Source organism: Colias croceus, chromosome 6 (genome assembly GCF_905220415.1).
Source record: "Colias croceus chromosome 6, ilColCroc2.1".
Classification (NCBI taxonomy): domain Eukaryota; kingdom Metazoa; phylum Arthropoda; class Insecta; order Lepidoptera; family Pieridae; genus Colias; species Colias croceus.
The window spans coordinates 2,014,242-2,029,514 of record NC_059542.1 but is presented as its reverse complement, the minus strand read 5'-3'; the positions used below and the strand labels follow the sequence as shown (position 1 = coordinate 2,029,514).

The 15,273-nt window shown below is 34.0% G+C and overlaps 2 protein-coding genes across 3 annotated transcripts in view; one reads left to right on the top strand and one right to left on the bottom strand.

Moving 5' to 3' along the window:
* Nucleotides 1-11,348, top strand: part of LOC123692883 (rho GTPase-activating protein gacK) — a 149,323-nt gene extending 137,975 nt beyond the window's left edge. For both annotated transcript variants that reach the window (XM_045637721.1, XM_045637720.1), the window contains exons 7-9: nt 7,444-7,671; nt 8,001-8,155; nt 8,244-11,348. In XM_045637721.1, the coding sequence (XP_045493677.1) occupies nt 7,444-7,671; nt 8,001-8,155; nt 8,244-10,103 (2,243 nt within the window). In that variant the 3' untranslated portion in view covers nt 10,104-11,348. The remainder of the gene's footprint in view (nt 1-7,443; nt 7,672-8,000; nt 8,156-8,243) is intronic.
* Nucleotides 11,349-12,249: 901 nt separating this feature from the next.
* On the bottom strand, nt 12,250-13,206 carry LOC123692464. The gene is made up of 2 exons (XM_045637218.1): nt 13,108-13,206; nt 12,250-13,024 (listed from the first exon to the last, which is right to left on the bottom strand). Exons 1-2 carry the CDS (start codon nt 13,147-13,149, stop codon nt 12,347-12,349), a joined length of 720 nt encoding a protein of 239 aa, XP_045493174.1. The 5' UTR covers nt 13,150-13,206; the 3' UTR covers nt 12,250-12,346.
* Nucleotides 13,207-15,273: the final 2,067 nt, after the last annotated feature.

The following is a 15,273-nucleotide window of genomic DNA, read 5'->3' as shown; positions in this document are numbered from 1 at the left end:
TTATATTATGTTATAAGGGCTTTTTTAAAATGAAGGTAGGTATAGATAACGTTTGGAAAAATATTTTAATACTTGAGGAAATTATATGAACTTTTGTAACAAATTGCTAACATATAGGTTTTAAATACATTAATAATACACATTAATGTAGCAAAAGCTTTTCCAAATATATGTTCCAGGATGCAACACTAATTTATAAATCTTATGACTCATACCCAATGCTTGAAAGGCAATTTATTTAAAGACGCCCCAAAACAAAAGGAATTAAACAAATGTGAACTCGCCTTTAACTTATACAGCAAATTCTGTATACCTGCTATCTTATGCAAAACTTGATCAGATTGGTAGCCGCTAGCTTTCACTAGATGTGTACTAACAGACTTTCAAACGCAAACGTAAATCTTGGACATTATGGCTGATCATTTCTTTCAGCCTACAAATATCCCAAATAAGACACCTTAAGACTTCAAAGGACACCTAATTTTAACCAATTGATATACGAGAATCGAGAAGATTTGAACCAAACAATAGGTATATAGCCACTGAACATAAGTTAACTTTTGTCCAATAACAACTTTAAATACACCAATCACATAAACATTCCCGCTGTCAAGTCCAATTTCCTCAAAGATAGAGGTATTTTTAGTTCATATTTTTCATCTAGTTAAGCCGACTACCATATCACGGAGTTTGAACGGATATCGTATTATGCCCTTCCTGGCCTTTGATCTAACATAATTATTAATCTTTGGCTATCCATAAAATTTGTGGCTTCATCCAAATGGACATAATTTTAACGAGCACCAGAATCTTTACAAATGAACTTTATGGGTGTCTATTTTAAAATTAAACTTTTTCATATTATGGTTGGCTGTCAAATAAAAAATAAAGTGCCTATGCTTTATGCTTATTAATATTAACATAATATTGCATGAAGATTAATTGTGTTGAACGCTAAACGAAGGAAATACCTACCTGTTTTAGAAATGAAAAAGTTTAGCTGGAAAGCTTTTTCAACATTAATAAACTGAAGAGTTAAATTGAGTTTCACCTCTCAAAATATTTTCTGCGTATAGCTGACTGCTGATCTATAATTGATTTTATTTTATTTTATTTGCAACACAAACACATATAACAATAATATAGGTACAATACTTATTTAACTTTATAAACCTTAATGACTAATTGTTATTGCAATAACATGTGTTGACTACTAGACTATAAATTACAATCGCTTACACATAAACAAAGAGTTATCAATATACTAATTAACAGATAATAGGTAATTTAGAAAGGGAAATGGTACAATACTACTAGAGACAAATTTCTAATCTATTGAAGGACCTGCGACAGTATAGTAAGGTTATCAAATAGGCATTTCCGAAATCTAATAGGTTTACTCGCGATAATGTCAAGATCTGGATTTTCCTCTGATTTGTTTATATTTTATCAGTAGTGAGGTAGCTACTGGTCAGGATTAGGACATAGATCAGGTTTAGTTGGTACATACTAAATGCCTTCTACGATTACAGTTCAGTAAAAACTCTCTTGAATAGTATCTACTCTACCTTTCTTTCGTAAATAATTGTATTCAAGTTCGTTTACATCATAATATTGACTATGTATATTTATTCGTCATTAAATCCGCTAATCTGCTGATTAAAAAATCGTTTAAATTATTTGCATATTTTTTTAATAAATTTATTCACAACCATCAAATTTAAATGATATCATTCAGAGCTTTCTGTATAACTAATTAATTATTTCGAACCATTCATACGCAAATCGATACTTTGTCCACACTTTCTTCATTATTTATTCAACCTGATCAATTAACATAGCCTTCACTTTTTGCAAGAAAATACAGATAATATAACATAAATATTTATATTGCTTTTAATAGAAAACAGCCAATCAAGTCAGTTGGTATACTTAAAACCACAGCTTAAAACTGTTGAGTTAAAAGAAAAACTCTTGTTACCAGGAATCCTGCTTTTACATTTGCCAAAACACAAATGGTCGACATCAATTAGACATTCATGTCATTAATCAACGTGAGAGTGTCTCGCAAATGAATATTAAGAGTTATTTTAACAAAACGGATGCGATGGGAGAGCTCATTCGAATGTGGGTCGGCGCGTGGAATGCATGGTGCATTACATAGACTAGTTGTTTCCTGTGTCTGTGCACGCATTTAAGAGGTACCCTCTCTGAGTGTACAGCTTCACTCATATGCCATCAGACAAATGAGTTTGTTATACCTACGCAGGATTCAAAACTATCCTCTGTTGCTTTCAAAACTAGATCATTTAACAATAAGTATTCGAAGATCCAGTGCGCTCAAAAAGCACACATTCCACTTCAAGAACAAACCAGAAAGGACGTCTTTATGATAGATACTAAAAATTATCTTATTTACACAACTTAAATGACGAATTTCATTTCAGATAAACATACCGGTGATAGCTAGTTATGTGACAACCCTACGCTATATGTAATGTGAAGCGCTGACGGTGTGCTTTCGTTCGTGAGAACGTTTTATTCCTTTAAATTATAATATCAGAATAAAAATATATTGTGAAGCATCGTGCTCATAATAACACGTATAATGTAATTTTACTTTTTTAATTAAAATCATTTAAGAAATATGATTTTTTTTATTAATTCACTGGAAAGTGAATTTAACTGGCGCAGTCGGTAGGATACTCGGGTCGCCCGCGGGAAGATATCCGAAATGAATATCGGTTCCGAGGCCCCGCGCGGCCGACCGGTTTTTTTAAAAACCCAAGCGAGTATCCAGAACATCAGCAGTATCCAGCCATCGATACAGAAACCATGTCAATGTGAGTTGCACAGAATTATTTTATTGTGTTGCTTTCCTATATTATATTCCTATATTAATTTTAGAATAAACCTTCACGATTTTCCATCCTAGGAAATCCCGGGGTACCGAGGCTGTTAATACCCAACAGTCCTCGAGAAATAGTTTAGTTGATAGTATTAGAAGTATTGATAGTTTTAATATGTCGTTTGACACGGAAGAAATTTTTAAATGCTTAAGGGTGGTCCCAGATTTTGATGGTAACCCCCATGTATTAACAAAATTCATTAAAATATGCGACCAATTAGTTATTATAACCGTACATTATTACTATATAAAATTAGGGTTCAACATTTAAACGAAAAATTGGATAAGGCATCGTCCTTGTTAGAAGCTTTAAAACCAGTGTAAAACGTAGATTGATAAATGGTTTAGGTTCTATACAGAATTAGCGCAATTCCTAGACTCCTTAGACGATAATATTAATGATTTACTTTTAGTAATAAGAAATATAGAGGATAGTTTAGCTTTTATGCGTACATCGCGAGCGCACCATGTTATGTTAGGGATAGATATATTAAGTATTATATTAGTTACTTTACGTTCCTTTTACGATTCAGAACAAATTATTAATGTAGATCTCTGCGAATAATTCGCACTGGATCATACTTTAGTAAAAATAGGATAGTAATTATATTAAGATTCCCCATTATAACTCCTCACACTTTAATCGTACAAATCATATCATCATACCTCCCTATCCCTATATAGCAACCAATAAATATATTTATGTGCACATAGAGGCTGAATGCCCGAAGTTCAATCGAAGAGCAATCGGTTTCTATGTGAAGTCGACCCTAAATCATCATACAAGAAGTTCACCCGACTGTATTGCAAAACTCATCACCACGCAAGAGATATCCAGCGACTGTGAATCCACCTGCCTAACATTAACTAAGCCAGCAATGGAGAAATTGGACGACAGTCACTACATCATTATTTTTCCTCATCTCACAAAGGTTAAATTATCCTGCAAGCGTAAGGAATAGCTTCATCTCCAAGGCAGTTTCATAGCAACGTTACCTACAAACTGCTCTCTACGTACTGACGACCTCACTATTACAAATATTAATAAAGAAATTAAAGATACACCTACAAAAATTTTAATTGCACCAATCAGTAATATTCCGACGAGAACGCTAAAAAACCTTGGGACTGCACTCCATCTACCATACGACAATACCACTTTACATCTTTAGCTACTGAGCGCAGCGGCCACTTCAATGTTCCTGTGCTATCGTCGCTACAAATCAAAGAAAATGAATATTCAGAAAACACAGAAAACATCAGCCCCAGAAGTTGATCCTGCCGCAACATTTTCACTCAATGTCCTAAAATAGTTGCGGATCTGCGGGGGGAGGAGTTATGTGACAACCCTACGCTATATGTAATGTGAAGCGCTGACGGTGTGCTTTCGTTCGTGAGAACGTTTTATTCCTTTAAATTATAATATCAGAATAAAAATATATTGTGAAGCATCGTGCTCATAATAACACGTATAATGTAATTTTACTTTTTTAATTAAAATCATTTAAGAAATATGATTTTTTTTATTAATTCACTGGAAAGTGAATTTAACTAGCTTTAAAATGTCATTTCAATGCTCAGTTTATGATGCATACTAGTTTCCGCCCGCGACTCCGTCCGCGCGGGAAAATTAAGAAAAATTACGATTTATTTTTTTTCTACGTATTTTTCCGGGATAAAAAGTATCCTATTTTATGCCCAGGATAATTAGGTATAATTATACCAAGTTTCATCGAAATCGAACCGTTAGTTTTCACGTGATGCCTGAACATACAGACAGACAGACAGACAGACAAAAATTTTTTTAATCACATATTTGGGCTTGGTATTGATCCAGTAACACCCCCTGCTATTTATTTTTTCAATATTTTCAATGTACAGAATTGACCCTTCTACAGATTTATTATATATCTATAGATTCTATTTTGATCATTACGTCATCGTTACATTTGCTCGAAGTTCATTTATACCAACGTAGATCCATGTTGGGGGTAAACATTCCATAATAGAGGTAATGTTTATTTTCGATTTCAATCAGCTGCAACGAGCCGGCGCCGATTTTACGAGCCGTTTATTTTAAGTTACTTACAAGTGCATGGCTCATACATATTCGCCGGTTGTTCACCTTTTTCTCTTCCTCATTTTTTTATCGAAGGTCGCTTTAATTGCTCATTTCCAGACCCTTTAATTAGCTATAAATCTTTGTTCCGCGTGCTTATATGGATGAACTTCCGTAGCTAAGATTTTTTTGCTCGCAAATCTTTGGCTCTAAATGGACATATAATTTTGAAGAACAAATGAGAAGCAATTATAAAACGCCTAGAGCAGACCGTTATGGTCGGTATCCTTTATGATAATAAATGTATATGAGTCGTCTAAACATTTTTGATGAACGTTAATGAACGAAAATAACCTTATCTACAACAGTATCAATCATTTTATTGGTATTCGATTAAATAAGAGGTAGGTTTATAATAGTTACTTAAACCTATAGTACCTATTAACCATTAACTATATTATCTGTGGCTAAAATAATCCTTCAAACAAAATCATTTCTTATTTATTTTAAAATTGGTTGGTAAATCGCCTAAAGCCTACTATTATATAATCGAAAGCCATAATAACTACAATAATCGCAAATGTGTTTGCCTTCTCGCTAACAACGAAACGTGACTGACTTTCTTTGCAAGGACTTCCGATTTAAATTTAATCAAGATAGCGCCAGCACTTAGTAGATAGCTTTGAAAGTGAGTCTGGTATTAAATCGGAAAGGAATTAAATATAACTAAAGTGTAGTGAAGGTGTCTGCTGAACTAAATTTGCAATTTATTATAACCAAAGTACTTTGCAAAGCAAATTTGGGTAGATTGGTAGCTTTTACTAGGATACAGAGGTAGGATATTACTTATATCAAACGTAGGTGTTTAATGTCCTAATCCTCATAGATTTGCATTCATAATAATAAGTAACTAAAGGCGATGATATTGACATTTTTTTAAATTAGTAAACGTGATAATATGAAACACCCTAAAACTTTTTCAGCATTTATTGCAAACACAATAGTCTTACACCTATTAACTATACGAGTATAGAGTTGTTATCTAAGATATATCTAACACCTACGTACTATTTATTCTGTGGATATACTTACGAAAGGATAACAAGCTTGGCAAGAAGCTTACATCTGTTTAACACTTGGATTGTGATAAACGCTTTTAGAAATCTGTGCAACCGAACGAGTCGGAATATTAGAATACACAACTATTCTGGATATGATACGAAAAATTCTTAAAATTACGAGTAGTCTATTAAATTAGGCAATTCAGAAATGTGATTATTTACGAAAAAAAAAACAAATCAGCTAATTAGTTACATACTAAGTATGTATTATATCTGTCAACCAACTCTATAACTTTAATTCATCGAATGAACTATGCGATCCGCCAAAATAAATTATGTTCACACGCTTATAGGTGGCTAAAATAGTTCATGTCACATTCCTGTTTATTTCTGTTATGTAGAGTAGCGGCTCGCAGGACACGCCGGTTGGTATGTTAATGGTTGAGATTCCATACTCGCGATGAGTCGCGAAGATAGACTTGTTTATAGTATTCATGCGAACCGCGAACGCTTGCACGAAACTTACGACGTGCAGATTGAGTTATCTGTGCCCGTGGAGCATAGATAAACTGCCACTGTCATCGGCTTGGCGCCAAAACAAAAGCCTCGTTGAAATGGCGCCAACTTAAATTAAATTATTATTATTTTGTTTGTATGAGTACTTGTGAGCAATGAAAAGCTTTAAAATAAAATAATAGTGAATTGTTTATACTATAAGCATCATTTTACCTACTTTAAACCTTACCTTAAACTTATTAAAAACTAATCAAGATGCAAACACTCCTATGAAAATCATGTCCCCTTTTATCTTATTCAAGACCAATAAATGATAATTTACCCCAGTGTGCGATGTTTACAAAACAATTGAAAGCTGTGCTTTTAAATCGGCTGTCAAACGTAACGGAGATTTACGCGTGCATCTGCCTGCTTCTTCCCTTTGTGCGTCACGTGCATCGTGCATTTACCAACCAAGTTATTATCTGGCGAACTAATCTTTTACGTATCATATTAAAACATAGTTTATATAGTTTGTTGTTCAATATTTGTACAAGGTACGATGGGATTGTCATCGTCCTTTAGGATAAAAATCCCCAAATAAAAAAAGAAAAAAAAATCATATGTGAAACTTAAATGCTTATGTTTGCGTTATATTATGGAAAGTTTACAGTTCTTAGGTATATATGTACCTAACTACCATCATATCGGTCATTTTTATAAGGATAAATCCTTGACAATACCTAATCTTTGCCCGATCATATTATCATTATGAATGGTTAAATTTACGATATTTTCTAATAGGTATCCAATATATAGATAAAAATCTTTCTGAGCTGGACGAATACATGATATTTCGATAACTAGGTCATTACTTATCAGTATCTAAATTCAATTAACATGAAATTATCCAATTTCAGGCAACCCGAACGACAAAATTCTATACGGCAGGCCGAACAAGCGCCGCAGCGCGTCATTCCCCGCACCGCGCTCGCTCGACCGTCGTAATTCCCTTCGAATATTCGGTTCGTCGAGCAAATACTTGCAGCGATGCGCATCTACCCGCAGTCTTCACCACAAACATGCGAACACAACTGACAGCTCCTCATCCACCGACTATCCACCTAGCGTAGAATCTGCGTCGCCTAGTAAGCATATTTGTTTTATTTGCGCAAGCATGCTTATCGCTTACACTGATTGTGATTAAACCGCATTTTATTTATTATGATTTCTTAGAACTATTGTTTTGTTAATTTTATGTGATCCATCGAGAACCTAACGGCATTTACAATAAATAACTACAACTACAAAACTTAAATGTTTATTAAAGTGCGGTTTACCTCTTTTTTTATTTTATTTTGCATATCAAAGCATCGTAGCAAGCATTGTTCCCGCGTTATTGCTTTACAATGAAACTATAAATTTTATAACTATTGAGGGTAGTTAGTAAAGTATATATTTTTTTTAATATTTTCAGAGAAAGTGTCGTTGCTCTCCCGCTTATTTAGACGAAGCGGCCGCAGCAAGCAGACCCGCGCGATGAGCACATTCTCTGCTCAGTTTCCACCGACGGAGTGGTTCAACTCGAAAGCGGTTCATCTTCATTGCGTTGCAACACAAACTGACTCTAAGGTAAATAAGTCTTATTAAATGGTGCATTAATTAAATATAATCTGACGTTAGTAATATAAAAGTTAATTAAATTGCGTTTCTTTTTCAGGAGTCCTTGCAGAGTCAAACATCATACATGTCATCGTATTACGACGGTTCGGAGATAAGCAATAGATCATCGACGCTACCAAGGAGGCACAAACGACACCTTTCCACTGAATCCGGCTTGGCGGGATCCGTACACTATGATCACTCACCTATACGACAATCCAGTCCCAGTTCTGGCAGCTTACCAAGATCATCGCTCAGCAGGAGTTCCACAAACAAAACAATTTTAGACCATTTTGGCTCACCACAAAGAAGCGATCCGAAGCTAAGAGACAGTCCAAGTGGAAGTTTAAGAAGAGTTGATTATTCGGACAATGTTATGTCAACTAGCGGTCCTTCCAGTTTAGAGAGCACGACGACTCATCGGACGCCCAGAAAGGATAGCAGAAATACGCACTCAGATCAAAATTCACCAATGAAAAGGAGCTACCATACAAGCGGTAGTAGCGGTCACTCCAGTCTCGAATCACATATATCTGACCGCACATTGAAACCTTCACCTAGTCATAGTAATGGAGTGCCGGGTCTTAGTAGAGCCCAATCGCTTGTGAAAGTTCAAAGCTTGCAGAGTTCTCCAAAGAGTCTCCATAAATTTCGCACAAAACCACCGATTGTTGGTGGTGAAACTGTGAAAAATGGTAAAAACACATCGCCCAATACATCTCCAAAAAACTGCCCAAATACACCCAAAAAAACCGCTACGCCTTTGCATAACAAAAACCTAGGATCTAAGATAGAAAATCCAACAACTGCAATGCTTGCAAGCTCTAATTCAAATAACTCAATAACTCTTAAAGTCACAACGAACACTATACATCAAAACGGCGGTACAAATACGAAAGTCTACGTACAAAATTCTCCTGTCCGATCAGTTATAACTTTCGAAAATGGTAAAGTAACTGAAACGAGTAACGGAAGCAACATTTATATTATAAACGATGATAGGCAGGTGGTATCTGTATCTCAAAATGGGATATCGAATTCGACTTCAAAAAACCCAACTGAAACATCCTTCGATGTCTCTGTAGAAAATAATAAACAAAAGTATAAGGACACAGAAGCAATGAAAATGCAAGAAAACAAATTTAACAAAAATTCGATGAACGAAGCAAACATGAATAATAACCGAAAGTTATCATTGCAAATTGGCGGTGCTACAAATAACAATAACAGTTTCATATACAAAAATCAACTAAACAACACAAATGATGTTACATCAAATCCTTCTTCTCCAGCTATTCACAATAACATACACAATGTAGAGGCAACGCCTAATAGCAATCCTTCGACACCTACCAAAAGCTATGATAATATAATTGGGTCATTAGGCAGTTTGAGGTACCAAAAAAACTCACTCTCATCAGCCAACAGTGGTATGCAAACGAACATAAATTCGAACAGCGAACTTAAAAGCGTCGACTTGTTGAAAAAAGCAGCGGCTTTACAAATGTTGAATGGTCTTCCAAATAACCGAATGAGCTCTGAATCAATCGCCAATTTATTAACAAAAGGTATCGATCCGAAACCATCGGTTCTTGGCTCAGAGCCAAATCTTGCTTTAAAAAACCAAGAGTCAATGAAGGATAACACATCGACTGAAAAGATAAATTGCTTAGAAAACAAACAGAAGAGGTACAGTTTGAGCCAAGACGGTAAAAAAGAAAATCAAGATTTTTACAACTTCCCTAGCCTTAGTGACTTGAGCTTTAACTTCACTAGTTTAGCCGCACAAAAGATTTTAAAAGGAGTCAGCATAAACAGTGTGGATACGTTAGTTGAACTAAATATGGCCGCAAACAATACGGACAAACCAAACAATCGTGACGTCACGCCTGTGTGCACAGATTTTGGCCTTGTATAGTGTCTTAATATTATAATATTGTTAAAATGTACAATAGTAGACTTATAATATCATCTAAGTTAGATATAACGTATTCGTAACAAATTTAGATTACACCCTATGTAATATTTAGTTCAAACTTTGTACTCATTTGAATTTTGTACTCCCCACTTATCCTATTATTCTTTAGATACCTATTATCATTGATAAAGAAAACTTTAAGATACATAGTTACACATTCGAAGCCTTATTGATGTTTCCTTCTGGAAAATGTAGTAGGTGCATGTTATACAATCTTATTACAAACTGTTTACAGTGTTCAAATGGAGATATTCATTAACACATAATTTTATAAGAGGGAATGAATCGTCTAACTATGCATCTTCAGTTTGTTATTAATGCCTATCATGTATCCCTTCTTATCTTTTAAGGTCTTTACTAACTTATTGTCAATTTAACTTTATACATGCATCATTATTCACACTATCATTATTTTAAAAATCTTGTCCAATAAAATGTGACAATAAGACTCACTAATGTGGCCTAAGAATACCCATCCAAAAGGAATGTAGTGCCTAATATAATCGAATTATTATCCTCAGTATTTGTAGTGTAATTATATGTATCTATTGCACTAACCCCTAGCACATATCTAAAAATATCACTTAGAATGTAAAGTACCTTTCACACATCTGCACTTCTTTTCGTGCCATCACATTTCCAGTGAAGTCGAGTACAAACTAGGATATCTATCCCCGCGAAAACAGATTCAATTTTATTGGATAGGGAGGTGAAGGGTGATTCAGACCTGATAGTGTATTGGAGTGCTAGAAGTGCACTTTGTTAGAAATTTATATAAATAATTACATTCTTAAAAAAACTTGGGACAATTTTTCATTTGTGTCGCAACAACTGTCCATAAGTGGTTCTCTGAAGACGTCACATAATTTTATTCCCATTTAGTACACAACAAAACTTTACTACTACTTCAAAATGCACTTCCATTGCCTCCAAAACACATGCAAATGTGAATCATGCATAAAGTATGTCATGTTTAAGTGCCATAAACAATAATGTAAACGTGAGATGAATCAGGCATTGGGATTGGAATATTGGTATTATTTTATGTTGGTCCGTACTTAGTGCGAGACAATGGGTAATATTTATTCATTAGAAAATATAATCAAAAGTCAATGCATATTAGTGTAAGTAAGAGTTCAGTTACGCCATTTGTAAAAATGTATTAACAATATAAGTTGATGCTTTTATGTTTGTTTTAATTCCCCTTATTTCCTAAAACACACATTACAGATCCTTAAATGAAATAATAAAAGGCCAATTGGTCCAAGTCCCTGAGTTACAACCTTTTCAATTATATACTTGATTTTTCTACTGAATTAGAGACATTTTCCATTTTAATTTATTTATTTATTAATAAAAAAATAATCATTTCTTGATATTCATGAAATATATGCGATTTGTAAAAATTAATACATATTACCAGAAAAATGTATGCCTAACAAATTAAAAATTTTATCATAATTGGTCAAACTTTGAAATTTAAGGCAAGGAGTTGTAATTTGACTTTATGAATCAAATTCCCACAAAAAATAGTTCCATATTATTATAATTAATACCCATAGCTTTTTCTGACCTAACAAGGTACGTTCTACATAAAGTACTTAAGAATGGCAGGTTCCTGTAGAAAGTAATAGCATTAAATCTAGTTATTTGTAAATAATTTTCCAATAGTTTACATGTGAGCATAGAGCCAAAAGGATCTGGGTTCAATTCCTTGTGGTGACAGAAAGACATGCGTTACACAGAATTCTTCCATGTCCATAGATAAAATGGATCAGTGTTACAGATATAACATAGCCCACTATTTTTCCACTTGCGACATAATAGTAAGCACAACACAGCCACACAGTAAAGGTAAACTTCCAGAATAGAATTATTATCCTATGCCCTTTCTCGGATTTCAAAGTGCCTATGTACCAAATTTCATGTAAATCGGCTCAGTGGTTGAGGCCTGAAGAAGAGACAGACAGACAGACAGAGTAACTTTCGCATTTATAATATTAATAAGCATTTCCTTCATACCTCATAAGGAGACAAGTAATCTATTAAGGCAAACTTTAATGCAGATTAAAATAATAAACAGAAATTTTGGTTTACTAAATTTATCTAAATAAAATATAAAAATTTATTTAAAGTTCAATCTGCATGATAAAAATTAAGTAAAGTGCCGTTACCATCCTATGCTAAGAGCATGTTATAGTACTGTGTTCCATGACATCTGTTACTTGCGAAGGTTCAGTCTCTGTTTGATTTTTAATAGTATTTAGCCAATCATCCGTAGGTTCAATTTTCTTAACTTCTTCATCAACATTTTCACTTATTTCTTCCATTGGTGGATCTTCATTTTCTACCTCTTTGCTACCAACCACATGCAAATTAATTTCGTCGCTACAGTTCGATTCTTTACTCGACGTCTCAGGCTCTACATCACGAAATTTCTTTGCCACATCCTCAGATCTAATATTAACAAAGCATACACAGTCTTCAGTTTCAGTGATTTCCTTTAATGCAGCCTCTTCTATTGTTTCCAAATCTTTAATATCCTCTCCGTTAGTCACATCTTCGATTGTTTTATAGGAATACATATGATCATCATCAGGACTCACATAATCTTCAATTATAAAAGTACTATTATCAAAATTAAGTTTATCAAATTCAACGGCGCCGTATTTTCTTATATTATCTAATAATGTTGTTTCGTTGTCATAATTTATTTGAATGTTTTGCACACAATTCCGTGTTATATCTTGGTTTCCTTGGCATTGTTTACGAATAACATCAATTTGTCTTAAAGTTTTCAATTCCCTTGCTTTTAATGTTGCATATATACGCGCAAAAGATTTCCTTACTAAGGCCTTTAACTGTAAAATAAAAAGAAATATTATTGATAGAATACTAGAAGACTTATATTATGTTCAAAACATAATTTGCAAGCATTATTTACATTTTCTAAATCTTCGTCGATCCCATCAAACTCGTTCGCCATGTTTGTCAATGTTTGTTTATTCTTTTATCTTTTTTTACTGTCACCTGAATGTCAAATAATAACAATGTAGGATACTAGTTAAATTCACTTTCCAGTGAATTAATAAAAAGAATTATATATCTTAAATTATTTTAATTAAAAAGTAAAATTACAATATACGTGTTATTATGAGCACGATGCTTCACAATATGTTTTTATTCTAATATTATAATTTAAAGAAATAAAACGTTCTCACGAACGAAAGCACACCGTCAGCGCTTCACATTACATATAGCGTAGGGTTGTCACATAACTCCTCCCCCCGCAGATCCGCAACTATTTTAGGACATTGAGTGAAAATGTTGCGGCAGGATCAACTTCTGGGGCTGATGTTTTCTGTGTTTTCTGAATATTCATTTTCTTTGATTTGTAGCGACGATAGCACAGGAACATTGAAGTGGCCGCTGCGCTCAGTAGCTAAAGATGTAAAGTGGTATTGTCGTATGGTAGATGGAGTGCAGTCCCAAGGTTTTTTAGCGTTCTCGTCGGAATATTACTGATTGGTGCAATTAAGATTTTTGTAGGTGTATCTTTAATTTCATTATTAATATTTGTAATAGTGAGGTCGTCAGTACGTAGAGAGCAGTTTGTAGGTAACGTTGCTATGAAACTGCCTTGGAGATGAAGCTATTCCTTACGCTTGCAGGATAATTTAACCTTTGTGAGATGAGGAAAAATAATGATGTAGTGACTGTCGTCCAATTTCTCCATTGCTGGCTTAGTTAATGTTAGGCAGGTGGATTCACAGTCGCTGGATATCTCTTGCGTGGTGATGAGGTTTGTACAGTCAATACAGTCGGGTGAACTTCTTGTATGATGGTTTAGGGTCTCTTCACATAGAAACCGATTGCTCTTCGATTGAACTTCGGGCATTCAGCCTCTATGTGCACATAAATATCTTTATTGGTTGCTATATAGGGATAGGGAGGTATGATGATAATATGATTTGTACGATTAAAGTGTGAGGAGTTATAATGGGGAATCTTAATATAATTACTATCCTATTTTTAGTAAAGTATGATCCACTAAAGTATTCGAGATCTACATTAATAATAATTTGTTCTGAATCGTAAAAGGAACGTAAAGTAACTAATATAATACTTAATATATCTATCCCTAACATAACATGGTGCGCTCGCGATGTACGCATAAAAGCTAAATTACTATCTTCTATATTTCTTACTACTAAAAGTAAATCATTAATATTAACGTCTAAGGAATCTAGGAGTTGCGCTAATTCTGTATAGTACCTAAACCATTTATCAATCTACGTTTTACACTGGTTTTAAAGCTTCTAACAAGGACGATGCCTTATCCAATTTTTCGTTTAAATGTTGAAAATAGTAATAATGTACGGTTTAATAATAATTTTATATAGTAATAATGTACGGTTATAATAACTAATTGGTCGCATATTTTAATGAATTTTGTTAATACATGGGGGTTACCATCAAAATCTGGGACCACCCTTAAGCATTTAAAAATTTCTTCCGTGTCAAACGACATATTAAAACTATCAATACTTCTAATACTATCAACTAAACTATTTCTCGAGGACTGTTGGGTATTAACAGCCTCGGTACCCCGGGATTTCCTAGGATGGAAAATCGTGAAGGTTTATTCTAAAATTAATATAGGAATATAATATAGGAAAGCAACACAATAAAATAATTCTGTGCAACTCACACTGACATGGTTTCTGTATCGATGGCTGGATACTGCTGATGTTCTGGATACTCGCTTGGGTTTTTAAAAAAACCGGTCGGCCGCGCGGGGCCTCGGAACCGATATTCATTTCGGATATCTTCCCGCGGGCGACCCGAGTATCCTACCGACTGCGCCAGTTAAATTCACTTTCCAGTGAATTAATAAAAAGAATTATATATCTTAAATTATTTTAATTAAAAAGTAAAATTACAATATACGTGTTATTATGAGCACGATGCTTCACAATATGTTTTTATTCTAATATTATAATTTAAAGAAATAAAACGTTCTCACGAACGAAAGCACACCGTCAGCGCTTCACATTACATATAGCGTAGGGTTGTCACATAACTTACTGAGGAATTTAGTTTTTTGCAT